The sequence below is a fragment of the Acomys minous genome, assembly GCF_964271855.1.
Source record: "Acomys minous genome assembly, chromosome: 14".
Classification (NCBI taxonomy): domain Eukaryota; kingdom Metazoa; phylum Chordata; class Mammalia; order Rodentia; family Muridae; genus Acomys; species Acomys minous.
Window position 1 is genome coordinate 49661302 of NC_140496.1, and position 22788 is coordinate 49684089.

Here is a 22788-nt window from a genome sequence, read left to right on the forward strand (position 1 = left end):
TGCTTTTTACTCAGGCTGTGAAGTTGGCGTCATCACATAGCAGCTGGTACTTAACTTAAGCCCTCAGCACCTAAGGTTTTTTTATTAGTCAGAACTCTCATTGGTTGGTCATTCATTCATTCATTCATTGATTCGCTGGCACTCACTGTGTGGGTCAGGCTGGCCTCATCGGTCCCCCTGCCTAAGCCCCCTCACTACCTTGGCTGCAGGGGGCCCTTCTGAGCCTGGTGAGTGGTAGTATTTAGCGCTCACATCAAACATTTAAAAAAAAAAACTTTGGGTAACTGTTTATAATCATTATTAAGAGAACTCGGTCTAGCCAAGTGTGGTGGTGTAAGCCTTTATTTAATTCCAGGACTTGGGTGGCAGAGGCGGGAGGATCACTTCGATGAAGAGGCTGGTCTGGTCTACACTGTGAGTTCCAGGCCAGCCAGAGATGCATAGTGAGACCCCAGCTCAACAACAACAAACTGTCCTAAATTACCAACAAAGATGATGACATGGTCATGGGCTTGTTTTTTCTTTTAAGCTGACAACGTTTTGAAGTGTAGAGCTGAATACAGGCCTCTCATTGATTAAATAGGAAAGCCCAGCTGAAGGGATTTCTGCCTAGTCACAGGTGAAGGTCACACACTGAACCCCCTGTATAGCGCCAGCGCCTTCTGGTTTTCAGATTATATGGTCGCTGCAGCCTGTCTAGCAGCCACTGTACAATCTCGTTCTATCAAAGGGAGGAGAAGAAAAAAAAACCAAAACCAAAAAAGAACTTGGAGTGGGGCATGGTGGCGCACGCCTTTAATCCCAGCACTCGGGAGGCAGAGGCAGGCGGATTGCTGTAAGTTCGAGGCCAGCCTGGTCTACAAAGTGAATCCAGGATAGTCAAGGCTACACAGAGAAACCCTGTCTCGAAAAACCAAAAAAAACAAAAACAAAAACAAAAAACCAACCCCCCCCAAAAAAAAAAAAAAAAGGAAAAAAAGAACTTGCAAGATTTGAGGATAAAGCCTAAAGTGCCTGGGAATGGAGTACCATGGGCATGTTAATATAATTATTTGAGAATCTGACCGATAGTACTTTTGTCACTGTGACAGATGGCTTTGCTGTGTTTTGTGACATTCAGGTCAAAGGCAGCAGAGGTATTAAGTCACAAGTCACAGTGACAGAAGCCAGCTTTGCTCGCTGTGTGGCCTCAGGCAAGTTGCCTGGTCTTCCTCTTCTGTAGTATACGGACGGTAGGTAAAGTGAACGGATTCGATCCGTGCAGCGTTTTAGTCTTCTTTTTTAACTTTTGGGAAAAGTAGTGAACTTGGTATGTGTTGCCAGTATAAAAAAGTTTAAGGGTCGGGCGTGGTGGCGCACGCCTTAATCCCAGCACTTGGGAGGCAGAGGCAGGCAGATCGCTGTGAGTTCGAGGCCAGCTTGGTCTACAAAGCGAGACCAGGACAGCTAAGGCTACACAGAGAAACCCTGTCTCAAAAACCCAAAAAAGTTTAAAAGCGGGCTAGAGAGATGGCTCAGAGGTTAAGAGCACTGCCTGTTCTTCCAAAGGTCCTGAGTTCAATTCCCAGCAACCACATGGTGACTCACAGCTATCTATAATGAGATCTGGTGCTCTCTTCTGGTGTGCAGGGGTACGTGCAAGCAAAAAAACTGTAAACTTAATAAATAAATAAATCTTTTTTAAAAAGTTTAAAAGCTCGTTTATCCTATGTATTTGTGTCGATAGGGGAGAGGTGTCACCTGGCGTTGCTGAGGCCTGCTGGTGCCACCTCCTTGCTAGAGGAGACTTTACACACAAGGTAGAGTTCCAGTGATGCTTACTGAAATTATCTAAAAGGTCACTTCATTTATGTTGAAGTATAGAATGCTCTGCCGTAGTTAACAGGACTGATTGGTTCCAGGGCATGAAAGGAGACAGCAGAGACACAGAGCTTCCTAACCAGAATCTGGATCCTGAAATATTTAGAGTGCTGACAAGGTTCCAAGTGGAAAATTCTACATTATGAAACTTTTTTTTCTGCATAAAATTATTTAAAATTGTCTTCTGCACACATGCATAGGTTTTTTGTTTTTGTTTTTTTAAATATGGAACTAATGAATTTGGTGTATTTTTTTTAAAGATTTATTTATTTATTATGTATACAATGCACATCAGATCACATTATAGATGGTTGTGAGCCACCATGTGGTTGCTGGGAATTGAACTCATGACCTGTGGAAGAGCAGTCAGTGCTCTTAACCTCTGAGCCATCTCTCCAGCCCCGAATTTGGTGTTTTGAGTTGGGTCTCAACCCAAATCTAAAAATCCTGAAACATTTTTGGTCCTATTTATTTATTTATTTATTTATTATTTAGAGACACAGTTTCTCTGTCCTGGAACTTTCTTTGTAGACCAAGCGTTTTGAACAGGGCCACCCACTCATTCTGCAGTAACTCAGAAGACCAGAGGAGGGCTAGGGGGTTCTGCTGAGTGGGGAAGAGGAATTCTTCAGGTAAAGGGCGAGTGTGGCTGCCTGTTCCTGAGTGGCTGTGGGAGCGAGGCTGCAGACAGGTCAGGGCGTCTGTGAGGGCATGTGGGGTAGGTGAAGGCAGAGGGAAGTTTTGAGCAGGGCACTGACAACGTATGCATTCAGTCCTCTGTCTGTGAGACCAAGGATGGAGTTTGGCTGGAGGTCAAACCTGGGACAGGATTAGTGGCAGGAGGAGTGCCCCAGTTTAGGGGTTGGTGACTGGGTGTGGGGATCCAGGCGAGGTGAGGTCTTTGGTTCCGGGCTGTGGGCGGCGAGTTCTGGCTGCTGGCAGAGGAACAGTCTTGGCAGGAAGGATGGTGGGTTTTAGTTGTTTTGTGTTGAGATGGTTGTGTGTTTCGGGGAGAGAGAGCAGAGCTAATGAGTCTAGAGATACTAGAGTTGGAGACAGGAAATGATGCTGGGAGCCTACCGCGGAATCTGGGAGAACGACAGTATTGGTTCAGGGCAGACCCTGAGGCCCCTGCCTTGAGTGTTGTAGCTATTTTATCATCGCCGTGAAAAAAAACTCTGACAAAAGCAACTTACAGGAGAAAGGGTTTATTTTGGGTCACAGTTCCAGAGGGACCCAGTCCGTCAGGGTCAGGAAGACATGGCAGCAGGCAGTAGGGAGCAGGAGGCTGGCCGGCCATGTTACATCTATACTTAGGGACAGAGTGAAGAAGAAGTGCGACAGGCTGTAAAGTCTCAAGGGCCATCCCAGTGGCTTTGTTCAGCAAGGCCCTTTTATTTATTTATTTATTTATTTATTTATTTACTTATTTACTTATTTATTTTTATTTTTATTTTTTTAGCAAGGCCCTTTTATTTATTTATTTATTTATATTTTTATTTTTTTAGCAAGGCCCTTTTAAAGGTACCTCAGCCTTGGCAAATGGTGTCAGTAGTTTGGGACCAAGTGTTCAGACATATGACCCTGTGGAGGACATCATGCATTTAAACTACATTATCGTAGGAGGAAGTTTAGGAAGGGCAATAGAGGGGTCACACTTAGAGACAATGGGGTGAAGAGTAAATGAATAGGAATGAGGAAGCAGATGAATTTGGAGAGAGTCACAGACGCCAGGCGAGAACAGCCAAGGCCGGACTTCAGAGTTCAGGTGTCATTTCACTAGTAAGATGGGGACTTTTGGGGAGTCTAGGTGAGCCTAGGTGCCTGAGCAGGAGTGGAGAGCAGGATTCTTGGAGACAAGGACATCAGGTATCCTGACATACTGCTCTTTGCCACACCCCCTCAAGGCAAAGTCTCTCCTTGAGATAACAGTGCTCTTCCTGTCTCTGCTCCCCGTAGTCCCCATGACAGGCATGTGGTGCCACATCTGGCTTTTTACAAGGGTATGGGGGATTCGAACTCAGGTCCCCATGTTCTCACAGACAGCCTTCTACCCACCGAGCAAGTCGTTACGTCATCTCTCCATCCCCCGAAGGCAACTTATAACGAGGAAAGGTTTGTTAAGGCTTATGGTTTCAGTCCATAGCCACTAGCCCTGAGGTAGGAGTGTGAGGGGGAGGAGCCTTCCTCCTTTTCTCCTGAGGTCATGCTGCCGTCTTTTGAGAATCCTTTCATCAGCTTTCGTGTTGAGTGTGCTGCGTGGCATCTGAAGTGAGGACTGGGGAGAACGGAGAGCCCGAATAGCTGTTATGTAAACTCTGGGCTCCTTTAAGGTTGCCACTTGTCGTCATGGCTGTCTAAAGGGCTTGTATGGCTACGCAGCTTAGCCACACGTGAAGAGACCGGATGTACCCTGTAGCCACAGTTAACAGGGCTTTGTTTGCTATAACACTGTTGAGTGCCTTTTTGGCAAGTGCCTACCTGCTTTATCCCGACCCTTGTAAAACCAAAAAGGATCTAAAGAAATGCTTTGGTGTCTAGAAAACAGAGGCGAGCTTGCGAAAGAATTTTGAATTGTTGTGGTTTGAAATTTAAGTTCCAAACCTTAAGACTGAGTGTCATTTTGAGTGGAAACACCTAAGTTTAATACACGAAGTGAGGACAGAGTGGGGAGTTGGTACCACAGTGGAAGGCAGCGCAAGCGTCGCTGTGCATGCGACAGTGCAGGAGGGTCGGTGACAGTGAAAGGCGCTGTGCATGCGACAGTGCAGGAGGGTCGGTGGCAGTGAAAGGCGCTGTGCGTGCGACAGTGCAGGAGGGTCGGTGACAGTGAAAGGCGCTGTGCATGCGACAGTGCAGGAGGGTCGGTGACAGTGAAAGGCGCTGTGCATGCGACAGTGCAGGAGGGTCGGTGACAGTGAAAGGCGCTGTGCATGCAACAGTGCAGGAGGGTCGGTGAGAGTGAAAGGCGCGGGTCGGCTTGGCCAGCTTGTGGCCTCTGTTTGATAAGTATGCTCGGACTTTTCAAGTTTATATTAGAAAGAAAAGTTAGAATAACATGGAACCCATGGGTGCTATCGACGGCCTTCACTGGAAGGCTGCTCGTCTAGCGTTCACTGTGTCCAGCACTTCATGAAAAATAGGATGTGTTGGCATTCCAGAGCTGAGGTTGCGGGGGCGGCGGTCAGAAGTTCAAGGTCAGCCTTGTCTGTGTAGTACATTTGAGACCAGGCTGGGCTGCTTTTAAAGTCAAGACAGGATTCCTCAATGTAGCCTTGGCTGTCCTGAACTTGCTTTGTCGAACAGGCTGGCCTTGAACTCAGAGATCCACCTGCCTCTGCCTCTCTGAATGCTGGGATTACAGGCATGTGTCACTGCACCTGGCTCATAAATCATTGTTTATACAGGTATAGAATAAAAATAAGCAATACTGTGTAGTGTATGTGTACGCAGAATTTTGCCCCAAATAGCTGCTTTCTAGTTCATTCATTCTCGGAATAAGAGTTTTAAAAAGTTAGCCAGTGATGGAAGCAGTGAGGAGTTGGGATGTTTTGTTTTTTTTTTTGGTTTTTCGAGACAGGGTTTCTCTGTGTAGCCTTGACTGTCCTGGACTCACTTTGTAGACCAGGCTGGCCTCGAACTCACAGCGATCCGCCTGCCTCTGCCTCCCGAGTGCTGGGATTAAAGGCGTGCGCCACCACGCCCGGCGAGTTGGGATGTTTTAGGGTAAGTATTATTCCTAATATTTTTGGCTTTCCTGCTCTTGGCTGGATCCCCTCTCTTTGGCATGCTGAGCTCATCCTCATCCTCTTTCCTGCCCAGTGAGGCTGACTTTGGCCCACAGCAGCAGGTTCCCTCATCCTCCGGCTTCTGCAGGGCAGGAGTGGGTGGGAAAGGGGGGAGAATTAACTGTCTCCACTCCCCCTGGAGGGCGCGTCCACGTACAGCTCTGTGCTGACGGTCTTGCCCACAGCCTGTCTAACTCCACAGTCTAGAGACTCATTGCAGAATTATCCCAAACGGCTTCTGTGCTCCTCATTGACACCTGCTGTAAGTGGTCCCTCTCTTGAACTCTTCCTTGACGCACTTGACTTAATTTATCATGTGTTTTTAGCGGAAACCCTGGCTAGATTAGTCAGAAATCATGCTTGATGCTGTGTGGCAACCAGTGTTCACTCAAAAACTGTTGTTTGGCAGTAACAAAAAAGTGTGACTGTTTGTCTTTACCCTGCAGATACCCTGAGAAGCCTGAGAGGACTGTGCCTCTGGTGTCTCTAGACTCTTCTTTAAGGCTATGTGGCCTCAGTTTTATTAATGAGGAATGGAGAGAAAGCAAGCAACTCTGACAGATTGGCTCAAGTTGGCCCTGTATCCTCCAACTGTAGTGTGGAGGGGGAGGGGGGATTGGAGAGGGAGTCGGAGAGAGATGCAAGTAAGTCTGGTTTTCTTTCTTTCTTTCTTTCTTTCTTTCTTTCTTTCTTTCTTTCTTTCTTTCTTTCTTTCTTCCTCCGAGACAGGGTTTCTCTGTGTAGCCCTAGCTGTCCTAGAACTCTCTTTGCAGACCAGGTTGGCCTTGAACTCACACAGATCCGACTGCCTCTACCTCCTGAGTACTGGAATTAAAGGTGTGTGCCACCACGCCTGTCTGTAGTCTGGTTTTCGAGTTTAATATTTTAGCTCACGCCAGGCGGTGGTGGCGCATGCCTTTAATCCCAGCACTCGGGAGGCACAGGCAGGTGGATCGCTGTGAGTTCAAGGCCAGCCTGGTCTACACAGTGGGTTCTGGGACAGCCGGAGCTGTTACACAGAGAAACCCTGTCTCCAAAAACAAAAACAAAACAAAATATTTTAGCTCACAAATTACAAGATGGATTGGACAGACCCATAAAACTTAGGGCCTCTGGCATTCCTATCAAAACAACCTCACCAGGATGCACAGGGCGCAGAGAACAGTTGGTGTCGTGGCCGAGAAGCAAAAGACAAAGAGGAAGGGGACGCTTGAGAGCACGCCCCAGAGACCCGAGGACCAGCCGCCATTCCCAGTGGAACCATCCTAGAGGCCAAGGCCTTCAACACACAGGCCTTCGGGGTGCGTTCACCACTCAGCTATCCTGGCTTACACACAGGGCCAAGTCCGCCCCAGACTAATGGAGTCCTTTGACTATTTTCCGTGCTGAACTTGGGTCATTTTGTATCAGGTCTGTTGCCTTTGTGCCACTGTAACCACTTTCCCTCTTTCAGTAGCAGCTACAACCACAAGAAGTGGCCCCGAAAGCAGCACAGAAGCAGTAACACTTCTTTTACGAATGCTTTTCTCTGGCACCACTTAGGGAAATAAAGCTTAGAGGGGAGTTGGATGCCTCTCTAAGCAACACGTGAAAAATCCACTCCCACGCCCCTCCCTTCTAAGTCTCTTGAGTTCTTTGCTCTAGAGCTCCCAGTAACCACACAGCAGCTCACCACCATTCATAACTGCAGTTCCAGGGACTCCGATACCCATGGGCAGCAGGCACAGGCAGGATGCACAACAGTCATGCAGACAACACACCCCCACACATAAGAAATAAAATCAAATAACTCCTCCCCTCTACGTTACGTGAAGGAAATGTCAGGTCTTGACTTTCCATGCGGAGACACCTGCTCCAGTTAGCGTGGCTTGCTGGAGTCAGGGAAGAGGGTACTGGGAGGGTCAATTGGTTATTGTCACATGGCTGTGACCACGAAGCCTGCTGGAACTGAGGTCAGGAGGAAAGGCTTACTTTGGTTCATGAGGGTTTCTCTCCATCCGGGTACAGAAGGCATGGTAGGATAGTTTAGTTTTTGGCATCAGAAATGTGTGGTGGGAACCCCAAAATGCAGGCAGAAGTCAGCATTGGGTAAAACCTTCAAAGACCCTCCCTGTGACCTGCTTTTACCGGGGAGACTCTACTTCCTACAGGCTCCACGAGTTCCCAACAAATACCGCCACCAGCCAGGAGCCAAACACCCAAAACTGACATCAGACTCAAAGCAGGACAGAGGCTTACACCTGCAATGGAATACTTTAGCCTGAGGTAACACCTGCCATTTGCACTAGATCCAGTGGCCTGAACCACACAGCACAGCACAGTCCCTTCGGGAAAGAACCGCATATTCTGGGAAACCGCACCTGGGGTGATTGGATGTACAGGAGCACAAGGAGTGGCGCTACTAGGAGGTGTGGCCTTGTTGGAGTAGGTGTGGCCTTGTTGGAGGAAGTGTGTCACTAGGGGGTGGGTATCAGAAGCTCAAGCCAGTTTTCTCCTCACTGCCTGCCCTCACAGGTAGAACTCTCAGCTCCCTCTCAGGCACCACGTCTGCCTGCACGCTACAATACTTCCTGTTATGACAATTATGGACTAAACCTCTGAAACTGTGAACCAGCCCTCAATTAAATGTTTTCTTTTATAAGAGTTGCCCGTGAGAGCTAGACATGGTGGTACACACCTTTAATCTCAGCACTTGGGAAGGCAGAGGCAGGCGGATCGCTGTGAGTTTGGGGCCAGCCTGGTCTACAAAACGAGTCCAGGACAGTCGGGGCTACACAGAGAAATCCTGTCTCAAAAAAAAAAAAAAAAGTTGCCATGGTTATGGTGTTTCCTCGCAGCACCTATGAAAGGTGGAGCTGCGCAGTGACAAAGGGCCACAGTATCACAGATACTCACGGACCCTGTCGGGGAGCACAGAGTTCCTGGGGCATGCCACCTGGAGGATTGGAACAGCCACGGTTTATGCTCTTCGGCTGTTTCTTTTTCTCTCTTCCAGCTTGTATGTAATGTCAGCCTGCAGTGACTGACATTTTAAGTCAGTCTGTATCAGTTCCCAACAAGTCACAAGTTTATTCATTTGCTTGCGCGTTGTTATATGCTACTTTTTGGGTCTGCCAGGGTTGCCCTATAATGAAATGTTGGTGAGTGTGCCCAGTTGTATGGTTTAGTTACCATAAAAGCACTGTTTATAATGGGCAGTTCAGGATGCCTAATCACTTATTGTCCCCAAGTCTGATGTTTCCCTTCTCTCGGGACCCAGCAGCGAAGTTAAGGACAGCTTTTCAAATAAGAATAGTGACAATGTGGCCTTCTTCCAAGCCTGCTCCCAAAGCCAGCAGTGCTTTCTCTGTGGTTTGGCAGTCTACAAGCAGCACTTATGCAGCATGCACACCCACTGAACTTACGTGGGCTGGGTCAGACACTACAGTGTCTCTTTGCGTCAGGGCTCATTGAAAGCAGGCCTGTCATGTGGCTTTATAGCTCAGTGCAAAGCACCCAAGCTGATGAGAACGTGGTCTCTGTTCTGAAGCCCGCCACCTGCTATATCTCTTTATGGTAGATTGTGGGAGGTGCTGCTACTTGCCTTTCTCCATAGAAAGGATTTCCCAGGGTTCCCCAGACTCCTGGACTACTGGAAACATCCGAGAGGTCGGGCCCTGGGCTTTTATAGCATTTATTTCCTATCATCTTTAAGTGTTGTTATTATTGCTATTCTAATTATGGTCATATGTGCACATGAGTTGCCCACAGAGTCCAGAAGAGAGAGTTAGTTCCTCTGTCCCTGCAATTATTAAGCTGGGGACTGAACTCTGGCCTCTGCAAGAGCATGCACTCTTAAGCACTGAGTCAGTCACCTGTCACGTGCCAGGCCCATCAGTCTTTTACTGTTTGAACAGCACATTCTAAGCAGATGCAGGTGTCACCCTCCCTGCTGGCAAGGCTTTACAGCAGCAGCAATTACTACAACACAAACATTTTGGGGCTTTCTGAACTGAACTGCTGGAGGTGTGATCTACACACACTGCTTGGATTAGCAGTATCAGCAGAGCGGAACATTCTGCCGCACAACAAGAATTGTATAGTTGGACCCAGGTACAGTTCCCAGCACCCACACAGCAGCCCACAACTGTCCGTAACTCCAGTTCCAGACTGGGTCTGACACCTCTCACAGACATAAATGTAGACAAAACATCAATTCACATGAAATCAAAATAAATACAAATTAAAAAAAAAAAAAAAAAAGAATGGCCTGGTGGGTTTTGTGGCCTTTTGGCTCCCACAGGTGGCTGGGGTCAGGCCCTTGCATCTCATTGTGCTTTTTGGGGTCCAGGCTGCTGGTCCACTAGGTGTCAGGAACTCTTCTTCTGGCTTTCTGGACTCCAGCAATGAGAAGAAGCCCAAAGAGTCTACACCAAGAATCCTCACCAACACATGGAGACTTCCTGATGTTCAAGCTTGCTGTAGGCTGCACCTCTGGAGACTCGCAGGTCATTGCCGCATGGTGCACTTGAATCCCCATGGGATTTGCCTTTATTTGCCTGTCCTTTCCAGTCTCACAGTTCATCTGTCTGGGCAGAGTGAGAGCCCTGCAGAGTACACAGAGTACACAGTTCCTTAATGCTCTTGTCTGTGTAGCTGCCACCAAACACAGAGGAAGAAGCCTTTCTCCACAGGCCCGTATTGGCTAGCTCAATCCATCCATCCGTCGTATGGAAGGATTTTTAAAGGCCCCGGGACATGGCGTTCCTTTCAGAGTACCCGTCCCTCCCTTCATTACTGAAATCTCTTGGGTGACACAAGACACTCTGTTGCTTTTCTTGTGAGGAAACTGGAGAACCTGAGAATCATCAACTGGATGACTCTGGTAACACATCTTTGCGAATAAGAGTAAGGGCGATTGAAATATTCATGTAAATGTTGATCTCAGTGGTTTAAATGAGGATCTTATAAAGTGAACCCATTGATCCCTCCCTCCTCCCCCCACCTGATCCCTCCTGCTCTCATCCCCACCCCCATCCATTCTATTTCCCCTTCACAGTGATTCTCATGTGGCCTTCCTTGTTACTTAGCTTCTTCGGGTCTATGGATTATAGCATGGTTGTCCTGTACTTCATGGCTAATAGCCACTTAGAAGTGAGCATATATCAAGCGTGTCTTTCTGGGTCTGGGATATTTCATTCAGGATGATCTTTTCTAGTTCCACCTATTTGCTGACCAATTTCATAATGTCCTTGTTTTTAACAGCTGGGTTCTATTCCATTGTGTAAATGTACCACAGCTTCTTTATCCATTCTTGGGTTGAGGGACGTGTAGGAACCTACCTTTGACACTGCCTGGAGGGCCAAGAACCAGAGGCTAGATAGCCCAGAGACCTAGGATAGCACCAAATACAACTGGGGGAGGGGGAAGGGAAGGAAAAGACAAGATAAGAAAGACATTTCTTTGCTGAGGATATTGAGGGGGAAATGAGAATTTCTCCATTAGGAACTTGCTAAGCAGAGGCAAAGATGTAGCTACCCAGGAGAGAGTTAGAAGAGTTCACGGAAAGCAGAAGAGAACAAAGGCAAGGCCAGGACCTCCAGCCTCTGTGGACCTAGTGACACAAGTGAGGTCTTCATCTTCATCCTTTGGCTTTCCAGACCCTTGTTCTCTCTCTGGATTCACTGCAGAGCCCTTTAAACTCAGTGGATCTTGCTTTTAAACCATCAACTGTGGGGTACACAGCTTTAATGCTAGCACTGGGGAGGCAGAGACAGGTGGATGCCTGTGAGTTCCAATCGGATCTTGACAGGGAGACTCTGTCAAGAAAGAAAAGGAAGCAAGGAAGAAAGGAAGAAAGGAATTGAAGGAGGGAAGGAAGGAAGGGAAGGGAATGAAGGAGGGAAAGGGAGGAAGGGAAGGAGGGAAGATAGGACAGAAGGAAGGAAGGAAAGAAGGAAGGCAGGGAGGAAAGGAGGGAAGAAAGGAAGTGAAGGAATGAAGGAAAGGAGGAAAGGAAGAAAGGAAAGAATGAAGGAGGGAAAGAAGGAAGGGAAGAAGGGAAGGAAGAAAGGAGAGAAGTAGGACATCTTCAAAATAAAGCAGCATCTTTATGAGTGAACAAGTTTAAATGAAAAACTCACTGTTTCTAATTTCTCTGTGTAGAAGTTTCATCAGAAATGAATTCCAGCTCACAAACATGTGCAGTCATGTCTGCATTTGACTTGTCTTTTCATTGCCTTCATAATACTATTTTTTGTTGTTTCTTTTGGTTTTATTTTTTTTTAAGACAGGGGTCTCTCTGTGTAGCCTTGGCTGTTCTGGACTTGCTTTCTAGACCAGGTTGACCTTGAACTCACAGAGATCCACCTGCCTCTGCCTCCTGAGTGCTGAGAATACAGGCACGCACCACCACTGCCCAGCTAATAGTGGTTCTTAATGGTTCAAGGATTTTAGTTTTTTCTGGGGGAACTCACAGTATAAGAAACACAAACAAACATTCAGGTTAATGGCAATAGCGAAACATAAAGGATGGTGCTACTAGAGTACCAAAATAGATTTCAGAAATTAAGTCAAGACTGGTTTCCTATGAGAAAGAATAGGGAAGACAGCTGTAGGCAACAATAAGAGCGTGGCTGGACACGCAGAAACAAGCCATGCTAGACAGCCTGTTTAAAAAGACTGTCGTTGGCCAAGAAATAGTGATATAGTGATATCTAGTTGTAAAGCAGGAGTTTTCTCTTGTTCTCGGAACTTTAACAGTATGCCAGGATACGCATATGCCAGGATAGTGATCAGGAATTTCCCTAAGACCAATTATCTTAATTTAAAGTTGGCGTAGACCAAACAAAAGTCCTACAACCTCTTTAAGGAAAGTTGCAAAACGGAGATCAGGACAGCATGGGGCAAAGACTGCAGACATCAGAGTCCACGCTCGGGGTTACAGAGGAAAACGATATATGATTCGTCTGATCTCGGTGAGACTCTGGCCCATGCCTTGGCCCACCTGCCTTATAGGCAGAATTCCCCTGGTTGAAGGTGATGGCAAATATTTCAACAACCAAGCAGAGTCCATGGTCAGAGAAAACAATTGTGTTGCTTAGTAGGCCAATATTTGAGTGAATTAATCACTTGAAGTTTTTCTCATCTGTGAAATTTTTCTCATCTGTTGAGTTTTCAGTACTTTTAAGTGTTACTTCAGAAAATCACAAGATAGCCCCTGTTCGTGTGTTTAATCGGGACACAGATGTTTGCTTGCTCCCTTGATTTAGAAACACTTTAAGGTTCCATTTGCCACTTGTTTGATCTGTAAACCTTTACAGCTAAAAGCATTCCGAGTCAGAAAGCTGGCCTTTTGAAACTTAAATCATTAAGGCTTTTTCCCCCAAATGTGAACATTTCATATTGTCACTTTCAAATAAGCTATTTTTAGAATGATTCTTCTGCCGGGTCCAGAAATTATGCAAAGAAATCCCTCCGTAAGGCCCTAAACTCTAGCAACTGACTGACATCTAATCGGAGGTTTCCTGTTCTATCTTTTTCCAGCCGGCTTCCAATTCCAGCCATAAAGACAAGTAAGGAGCATTCTAAGAAAAAGGCTGTTTTGAGTTCCGCTCCACATCGATTGCCCCTCACTAAGACTTTAGGTAGAATGTAGCAGGTGTTTTTGAAACGTGCCCAGTTCCTCCAACTTCCAGAACCCTTCTCCGAGACGCTAAGACTAGGTAAGTTAGCGCGGCCAGCAATCCTGAAGTCTCCATTTCCCTCGCCACGCCCCCTGAGTAACCTAGGTTACAGACACACCCATCCTCCGTAGCTGACCAATCACAAAGGTGAGCATTGCCGGACAAGGTTTGCCCAGCGTGAACCTCGCTGCAAATCATTCGCTTCCTGGACCTGAACGGAAACGGAAGTGACCTCCTATATTTTGAAGATGAGTTCCTCTAGAGAGGAAGATTCGAATGAGTGAGTGAGGAAGTGCGGGACCGGGTCTTCCGGGGGGCGGAGACTCGCCTGCCAGAGCAGGAGGGAGGGAACCGGCCGGCTACGCGCCGCAGGTCAGAATCCCCGGGTCACCCCGCTGTCCTCGGAAGCATGGTGCAGCCGAGACTCTGGGTGACCCCCAGGTGAGGCGGCGACTCCGCCACGGCAGCACCGAGTGCACGCGGGTTGGCCGGCGAGGATGCAGCCCGCACCTGCGAGCATCCCGAGCGGCCACCGCTGCGGCAGCCGGCAGCACAGTGCGACCCAAGGACGGGGCGCCAGCGGCTGGTAAATTTTTCTTTATAGTGAGTCAGCACAAGAAACAACCGAAGAACCGAACCAGCAAAGATCTTGGTTTAGTTCGTTTACTCAGCTGTTGAAAGCTGGTTTGTTTATGAAAAAGCCTTGCGCATGCAACCGGAACAGCTGGAGGAGATGGATCCGACCCCTGTTCGTACTTATTTACGGAGTTTCCATCTTGATAGCCATTCCTGTATGTGTTTGGGAACGAAAGAAATTCAAGGTAAGAGGGTCCAGCACCTCTCCTCTTTCTTAACGCTGCTTGACAGAGTCCCTTTGTCCGCCTTCTTGGTGGTCTGCGAAACATTTCGTCTTTGGTCTGATTTTATTCTGCCGCTACAAGTGGAGTTACCTCCTGGTGGAGAAAATAGTTAAGGCAGCTGCTCAGGATGGACTGAAAGAACTTTATTCTTGAAATAGTAGCTGCTGTGCAGACATTGGGGCTTGACCAGATCAAATAAACTACCTTGGAAGTTACGTTCTGGGTTTTATAAGCTTTTAGCCCGCCTCCTGTAACTAAAGGATTCCTGTTCATTTGACTTTGTTAATTGTTTTTACGTTTGAGGTTACATCTTTTTCTTTGTTTCTTTCTTTAATGAGATAAAGTCTCTAATGTAGATGCTTTGTAACCTAGAATGGTCCTCCTCCGTCTACATTCCGAGCGCTGGGATTATAGATGTAGCCATCATTCTGTTTGTTTAGTGCTGGAGTTGAACCCGGGGCTTTGTGCATTTGAGGCAGGCAAGCATTCTACCAACTGAGCTACATTTCCAGACCTGAAGTTACTCCCTAATCGAAGCACACGTTTTTACAAAGTCCCTCCGGTCTGTCGCTTGTCTTTCTCTCAGTCTCTCTCCCTCTCTCTCCTCCCTTCCCCTCTCACCCCCCCCATCTCTCCCTGTCTCTGTCTCTCTCTCTCTCCTTCCTTTTCTCCCTCCCTCCTTCATTTCTTTCTTTCTTTCTTTCTTTCTTTCTTGTAACTCACTCTGTAGACCAGGCTGACCTCCACTCACAGCAATCTGCCTGCCTCTGCTTCCCTGAGTGCTGCCTTAATGCACAGCCAGTTGTATTTCTTTCCTTACTTAAAAAAAAAAAAAAGTATTCGTTGCTGTGTTCATGGGATGGCCCAGTTGTGGAGGGACAATTTAGGGGAGTTGCTTCTGTGTTCCCAGGATGAGGAGTGCGGAGGATGGAGCTCAAGTCGCCAGTGTTGGAGGCGAGCACCTTACCTGCTGAACCCTCTCTGGCCCACTTTCTACTGTTTGTTGACGTCATGTGACAGTAGTGAAGTATTACAAACTGAATAACTACCATAAATCTACAATCTATGCATAAAGTGAATTTGGATTTATCAATTAATAATAACCAGAAATACTTTTATTGAGAAACACTTTATCTCAGAAGAGTTATGACCATGCCGATGGCCCCCTTTTTGATTGTGGAAAATATTTTAAACAATGTGTCAGACATTTGTAGGATCCTTTTAATCACTAAATTTTTTGTTGGCTTTTTTAATAATTATAGGTTTTTAGGTTATTTGAAATTTGTCCACCCAAACTTGGGTATAGCAATCTTAACATAAATATAATGTCCTCACTTAGTGTTCCTTAGGATATAGTATAGAAAGGTAAATGAAATGTGTATCATTTCTGCTTAAGAATTCCCTTAATTGTGAGCTTCAACTGTAGTTTTAAAAAACCATTTCTAATCTTCAGTGTGAACTGCTAACATCCTAAGCCCCTCACTTTCTGATAAGGATATTTAATGGGGCGTGCAAATAAACCAAAGTAATGCATTTGCCAAGTCTAGACCTCAGAACAACTTAAACTGCAGAGACAGGTATGAGAGTATTGCTTAATGTACTTTCTCTGCCATAAGAAAATGCCACGCTTTAGCTGAAGAAAGGGTTCAGTGGTAAAGCAGTACGCACGCAAGCCTGACCACCTGAGTTCCATCTCTGACCCTCGTGAGTGGTGTCTAGGCAAGATGGAAGGCAGGAACAGAACTGTCTGCACGCTAGCCGGCCAGCTGGCCTGCTGTGTGACATGTAACAGCGGAAGCTGCAGAGACCGTGCCTCACAAGATGGAAGGAGAACAGACTCCATGCATGCGCACCTGGGCTCACACGCATAGAAGAACACATTTAAGTATACATAAAATAAACTGAGGGCCTTCAACAAGACTTTTTTTTTTTTTCACAGTGTTGAAAACTATTTTGGAGTCAAATATCATGGGGGGGGGGACCAGCGGGGTGGCAGTCTAGGGAAGGTCCTCTCACGTTGCAGGAGGCCATGCTCTTGAGCCCTCAGATGGCTGACAGACAATTCTGAGATCACCAGGGCTGTGAGATTATGACCTCATTTCACCTACGTCATTTCCCATCAGCCTTTTCTCCAAATATGGCCATTTGCATTAGGGGTTAAGTTTCAGCAAATGAGGAGAGAACAACCTAGTAACTAGTGGTCAAACTTCAGACAGGCTCCACAGTTAAAAGAATGCTTGAAGCCAGGTGTGTTGTCGCACACCTGTAATTTCAGCTCTTGGGTAGCAGAGGCCGGCAGATCTCTGAATTCAAGGCTATCCTGTCTAGGACGGCCAAGGCTACACAGAGAAACCCTGTCTCAAAAAAGCTTTAAAAAAAAAAAAACCCAACCAACCAAACAAAAACAAAAAGAACTTGAGACTAAGGATACAATAGCAAAAGACCCAGCACCTGTATTTCACAGGGATTTACAAAGAGGGCAGATAATGACCTCCCTGGAAAGAGGGTTTCAGGGGAAACATTTTGAAGAGTGTTCACTGTTGCCACCTGGTCAGTCACTTTTCACAAGTAGGAAGGTCATTGGGGAGCTTAGTGAGCGCACTGGAGGGGGACAGAATTGTTTAAGTAGGAGTGTGTGGGGGAAACATAGGCTCAGGAGAATAGATGAGGGTTTTTTGGTTTTGGTTTGGTTTGGTTTTTCGAGACAGGGTCTCTCTGTGTAGTTTTGACTGTCCTGGACTCACTCTGTAGACCAGGCTGGCCTCGAACTCACAGAGATCTGCCTGACTCCACCTACCAAGTGCTGGGATTAAAGGCGTGCGCCACCACTACCCGGCTGAATAGATGAGTTTTGAAGATTTTGACTCTGAAGGAGGCTGGGAAGTGATAGCACATAGGTAGAGAGGACTGGGAGACAAGGAAAGATTTTGATCTTATGTCATTTCCTATTAAGGTTAGAGGCATTAACTAGAGCACATTCCTAAAATGGCTTTATTTTTTTTAATGTAACTATAATTTTACTTAATTCTTTAGAAAGGCATAATAGAGCAAAGTCCCTCTTCATACAGATGAGGGGACATTGAAGCAGAGAGACAAGTGGCCATGGGGATATGACTACAGGAGTGAGTCATTTTTCTGGTCACTTTATGAACGACTGAAATGAAACTCCCCCACAGCACCATGTGAGGATACATGGCCTTCATGAGTTGTCAGCACTAGGCCCCCACTTCACAAGAATCAGAGAGAGAAAGAAGTAACAGGCTAGGAATGGGTGAAGGCACTACGGAAATGTCTCGGGTTTTGTTTCGTTTTTGGTTTGTTTGTTTGTTTGGTTTTGGTTTTTCGAGACAGGGTTTCTCTGTGTAGCCTTGGCTGTCCTGGACTTTGTAGACCAGGCTGGCCTTGAACTCAACGATCCGCCTGCCTCTGCCTACCAAGTGCTGGGATTAAAGGCGTGCGCCACCACCGCCCGGCTCTTGTTTCATTTTTGAAGAGGGTTCATTCTTTTGTGAGGCAGGGTCTCATATATGTAGCCCGGGCTGTCCTGGAACTCATCGTAATCCACCTGCCTCTGCCTCCAAGAAATCTAGTACCCACTTCTAACCTCACACCCACACATGCACATATCCACACACAGACACATACAAAAAAAAATTTTTTTTTGAGACTTGGCTGTCCTGGACTCACTTTGTAGGCCAAGCTGGCCTCGAACTCACAATGATCCACCTGCCTCTCTCTTCAGAGTCCTAGGATTACAGGTGTGTGCCACCATGCTCGACGACATAATTTTTAAGTAAATATTTTTTTAAATTGTTACTAATTATTTGGAAAATACCAAGCAGTGCTAATAATCAAATGAAAATAAAACAAATGTTGATTTTTATAGTCATAACATGAGAGTCTAAGCTCACACGTTCTTTTCTCTTCTAAGGTTGGGATCCACACCAAAGCTTGGTTTATTGCTGGAATATTCCTGCTGATGACCATACCTGTGTCCGTGTGGGGGATTCTCCAACATCTAGTGCATTATACACAGTCTAAACTTCAAAAGCCCATCATAAGGTCACATCCTCACACATCTCTATTACTAGTATTGACTGACTTAACTCATAAACATCACATTAAATGGTTTTTATGTTTTACTCTCCATAGGATTCTTTGGATGGTTCCGATATACAGTTTGGATAGTGTAAGTATATTTTGTTGTATTCTGTTAAGGATTCTTTTATGACACTTAACTATGTTTACTAGAGAATGCTTAATAAGGTAAAGAGCACACAGTATTGACAAGGAGAGATTAATAGGAAAAATGTTTCACCTTTTTTTTTTTTTAAACAGGGTTTCTCTGTTGTAGCCCTGGCTGTCCTGCTGTAACTCACTCTGTAGACCAGGCTGGCCTTGAACTCAGACATCCACCTGCTTCTGCCTCCCAGTGCTGGGATTAAAGATGTACACTTCCATGCCCCCTACTGAAGACTTCTTTTTTCCTTTTTGGGTTTTGTTTTGTTTTGTTTTGTTAAAATAGAGTCTATGTAACCCTGGCTGTTCTTGAATTTACCATGTGGACCAGATTAGTATCCAGCTCACAGAGTTCCATCTGAGGACAGGGATTAAAGGCATGCACCACCACCACACCTGGTTTTTTTGGTTTTTCGAGACATGGTTTCTCTGTGTAGCCTTGGCTGTCCTGGACTTACTTTGTGGACCAGGCTGGCCTCGAACTCACAGAGATCCGCCTGCCTCTGCCACCCAGTGCAGGGATTAAAGGCGTGCACCACCACGCCCGGCTAGACATTTTCTTTGTCTAATTATCACAGTAGTTGTATTCTCTGTGGAAAGTGTCCGTCTGTGCATCCACCCTACTTTCCTGCATTTCTTCTTTTTCTTTCTTTCTTTCTTTCTTTCTTTTTTTTTTTTTTGTACTTGATAACTAAAATGTGTGATAGTGAGCAATCTGCATCCTTATCAAAATCTGCGCCCATGGGTTCAGCCAAGCCTGGAGCAGATCTATTTTAAACAAGCCCAGACCCCAGGTTTGCACTCTGGATATCCCATCAGGTGTCATAAGCCGTCTGGAGATGACTAAGTCTAGGAGAGCTGCACTTGGGTCGTGTGTTGCACCTGGTCTGTGCTGATGCTGCCCCTTCTGTATAAGGGACCTGGTGGCAGCAGTCTGTGCCTGGGGTGGCCCATCCCTTAGGGATGAGGGTAACTTACAGTATTACAGTCTTTAACGGGTGAAAAGCCACTAATCTGAGAATGTAAGCAGCCAAGCAAGGAGAGTAACTACACACTAAAAATGTTCCAAATATCTGCATTTGTCATTACAGTCATATTTTGTCTTAACAACATTAAAAAACAAGTATAGTGGTACACATGCCTTTAATCCTAGCACCTAGGAGACAGAGGCAGGAGGCTCTCTATGAGTTCTGGGTCAACCTGTTCTACATAGTGAATTCCAGGATAGCCAGAACTACATAATGAGACCCTGTCTCAAAAAATACAAAATATCCAGGCTTTAGTGGCCTTTAATTCCAGCAGAGACCAGCCTGGTCTACAAAGCAAGTTCTGGACAGCCAAGGCTACACAGAGAAACTGTGTTAGGAAATAAAACGTCTTCAGTAACATTTTTTTCTGATCATATTTTTTTCTTAATTTCAAATTATATTTGAGAACTCACTAACTTTCTTTTTTATGTTCATCACTTCCCCAAACACTTGCCCTTCTGTTTACCTGTATCAGAGAAGTTCGTTGCATTTTAAAGCATGCTTTGCAGAGCCTAGGATGTAGCTCAGTGGTGGACTTGCACTGTTTAATCCTCAGCAGTCCCTGCCTCCCTCCCCGTAAATCCACTCGGGGTACTTCAGAGAGTTTGCTGCAAGTCTGTGACGGGTTCCCCAGGTTCTGTGTTATTGTCCTGTGAATCTGAGCAGTAATTCATGTTCCTCAGGCTACAACTCTTCTTTAATGTCTGTGCTTTTCCATAGTGGATAGCTTTGAACTATCCCCAAATTGCCATCTACGTGGACACCTGCAGGGAGTGCTACGAAGCGTATGTCATCTATAACTTTATGATCTTCCTTACCAACTATCTCACCATCCGATTCCCAAACTTGATGCTGTACCTAGAAGCTAAAGACCAGCAGAACCACCTCACTACACTCTGCTGCTGCCCGCCATGGGCAATGGGGGAGTAAGTAAATCGGGTTTTCATGTGTCTGTTTGGGTTTTACAGAAGCAGAATTATTCAGTTTGGGCCAGCTCTCTGCAAGACAGTTCTGTAAACAGAAACAGTAAGTAGACTTTAGCATGGAGTACAGTTTGAAAGACAACAAAATACATTTTTGTTTGTTTTTGTTTTTGAAGACAAGGTTCTCTGTGTAGCCCTGGCTGTCCTGGAATCGCTCTGTAGACCTGGCTGTCCTTGAACTCACAGAGAGAGATTCACCTGCCTCTGCCTCCCCAAGTCTGGGATTGCATTCATGTGTTACCATGCTCAGCTAACAAAATACATATTTTGTTTTGTTCTTTGTTTTCGAGACAGGGTGTCTCTAGCCTTGGTTGTCCTGCATTCTGTACACCAGGCTGGCCTCACCTTGATAAACTTTTTATTGGGTGAGCAATGTAAAAGTGAAATAAAAACAAAAAAAAACCCACAACATCTATATCTTAAAAATGTATTGCCTTTAATCCTAGCACTCTGGAGGCAGAGGCAGGGGGATCCCTGTGAGTTCCAGGCCAGCCTGGTCTATAAAGTGAGTCTAGAACAGCAAGGGATACACAGAGAAACCCTGTCTCGAAAAACAAAAACAAAAAGCAAAGACCCAGGTTGATTTCCTAGCCATTCCAGCCATCCAAAACCCCAGTTCCAGGGGATCCAACAGGCACATGTGTGGTGCACACACATATATGCAGGCAAAACATTCATACACATAAAGGAAAATAAATGAGCCCTTTTTAAGTGGGATTTTTTATTGGGTGAGGTGGTAACACGCCTGTGGTCCCAGCACTCAGGCAGGGGCAAGTGGATCTCTGAGTTCAAGGCCACCCTGGTCTACAAAGCAAGTCCAGGACAGCCAAGGCTGCAAAGAGAAACCCTGTCTCAAAAAAAATAAATAAGTAAAAATAAAAAGTAGGATTTGTTTGTTTGTTTTGCTTTTTCTCCCCCTTTTCATTTTGGTTTTTCAAGACAGTGTAGCTTTGGCTGTCCTGGAACTCACTCTGTAGACCAGGCTGGCTTCAGACTCACAGAGATCCACGTTGCCTCTGTTTTCTGAGTCTTTTTTATATATATATACATTTATTTTATTACACATATATAAAACAAACTACATACAGCACAGAGAACCATGTGACAATCATGAGAATAATGAGTTCTATACATGTTACATTCATAGTGAATTGGCCATCTGCATTCATCTAGTTTGAAGTAAATGTAAAAAAAAAAAAAAAGTCTTTAAAGAGTTAAGATTGCATATTTTACCCAAAGAACTTTAGTTACTTTTCTCACTACTGTGATAAAATAACTGACAAAAGCAACTTAAGAAACAAAGGGTTTATTTGGCTCACAGACTCATTTCACTTGGTCCTGTCGATTTGAGGTGAGCATGGCAGGAAGCCCCAGTTCCCAATACTGTTCTGTGCTGTGCTTCAGTGGAGCTGGGCAGGGGTGTCTTTCAGAGATAAAGTTACTAAATAACTTCAGGGGCTGGAGAGAGGGCTCAGAGCACTGTCTGTTCCGAAAAGGTCCTGAGGTCAATTCCTAGCAACCACATGGTGGCTCACAACCATCTATACTGAGATCGGGTGCCCTCTTCTGGCCTGCAGGTGTATATGCAGGCAGAGCACTGTCTAAGTAATACATAAATAAGTCTTTAAATAATTTCAAAGTGGGCTTTAGATTTCCTTGCTGCCATCCACACTCTTATCCGCCTGTCATTTAGGACAAAATTGGCTGAATGAATATAGTTGTCATCTGACCGAGTCATTTCCATTTGGAGGCTTTGAGATGTTTTGATGCCACTGAATAGCTAAGATGGTCTCTTTCTTTTGCAGAATGCTGCTCTTTAGATGCAAACTAGGAGTGTTACAGTATACTGTGGTCAGACCAGTCACCACTGTTACTGCTTTGTAAGTATGACTCTCCTTTATTTTTTTTATTGTTTCAAATCTTCATGCTACATGCCTGGGAATGTAGCTCAGTTTGGTAACTGCTTTGTATGAACAAAGCCCCGTGTTTAATCCCCAGCCCCTCAGAAGGCAAGTGTAGTCGTTCATGAGAAATAATCCAAGCACTTGCAAGGTAGAGGCAGGAGAATTGAGAATTTAAGGCCACCTGGGGCCCTGTCTTTAAAGATCTGTGTTCTTACATGGGAAAGCAAGTAGGAAAAGGGTATTGATTAATAGCGTAAGTCTAGCCTGCTACAAAACCACATATATAAAAGCTGGGTTCCGTAACAACAAACAGTGCAAGGCATTGCCACAAGATTCACATCCTTTTGAGAGCAGACATGAGAAAAATCATCAGAGGAAAACACTTTAGTTGGGTTAATCACACAGAGTGTGTGTGTGTGTGTGTGTGTGTGTGTGTGTGTGTGTGTGTGTGTGTGTGTGTGT

At 45.7% G+C, this 22788-nt stretch overlaps 1 protein-coding gene across 2 annotated transcripts in view; it reads left to right on the plus strand.

Moving 5' to 3' along the window:
* LOC311582551 (transmembrane protein 184C-like) overlaps positions 1-22788 on the plus strand; it is a 43827-nt gene that overhangs the window by 11800 nt on the left and 9239 nt on the right. For both annotated transcript variants that reach the window (XM_084755721.1, XM_084755720.1), the window contains exons 3-11: positions 6095-6228; positions 6791-6949; positions 13173-13351; positions 13444-13592; positions 13917-14133; positions 18104-18234; positions 18325-18361; positions 20160-20365; positions 22228-22302. In XM_084755721.1, coding sequence (XP_084611847.1) covers positions 13561-13592; positions 13917-14133; positions 18104-18234; positions 18325-18361; positions 20160-20365; positions 22228-22302 — 698 coding nt within the window. In that variant the 5' untranslated portion in view covers positions 6095-6228; positions 6791-6949; positions 13173-13351; positions 13444-13560. The remainder of the gene's footprint in view (positions 1-6094; positions 6229-6790; positions 6950-13172; positions 13352-13443; positions 13593-13916; positions 14134-18103; positions 18235-18324; positions 18362-20159; positions 20366-22227; positions 22303-22788) is intronic.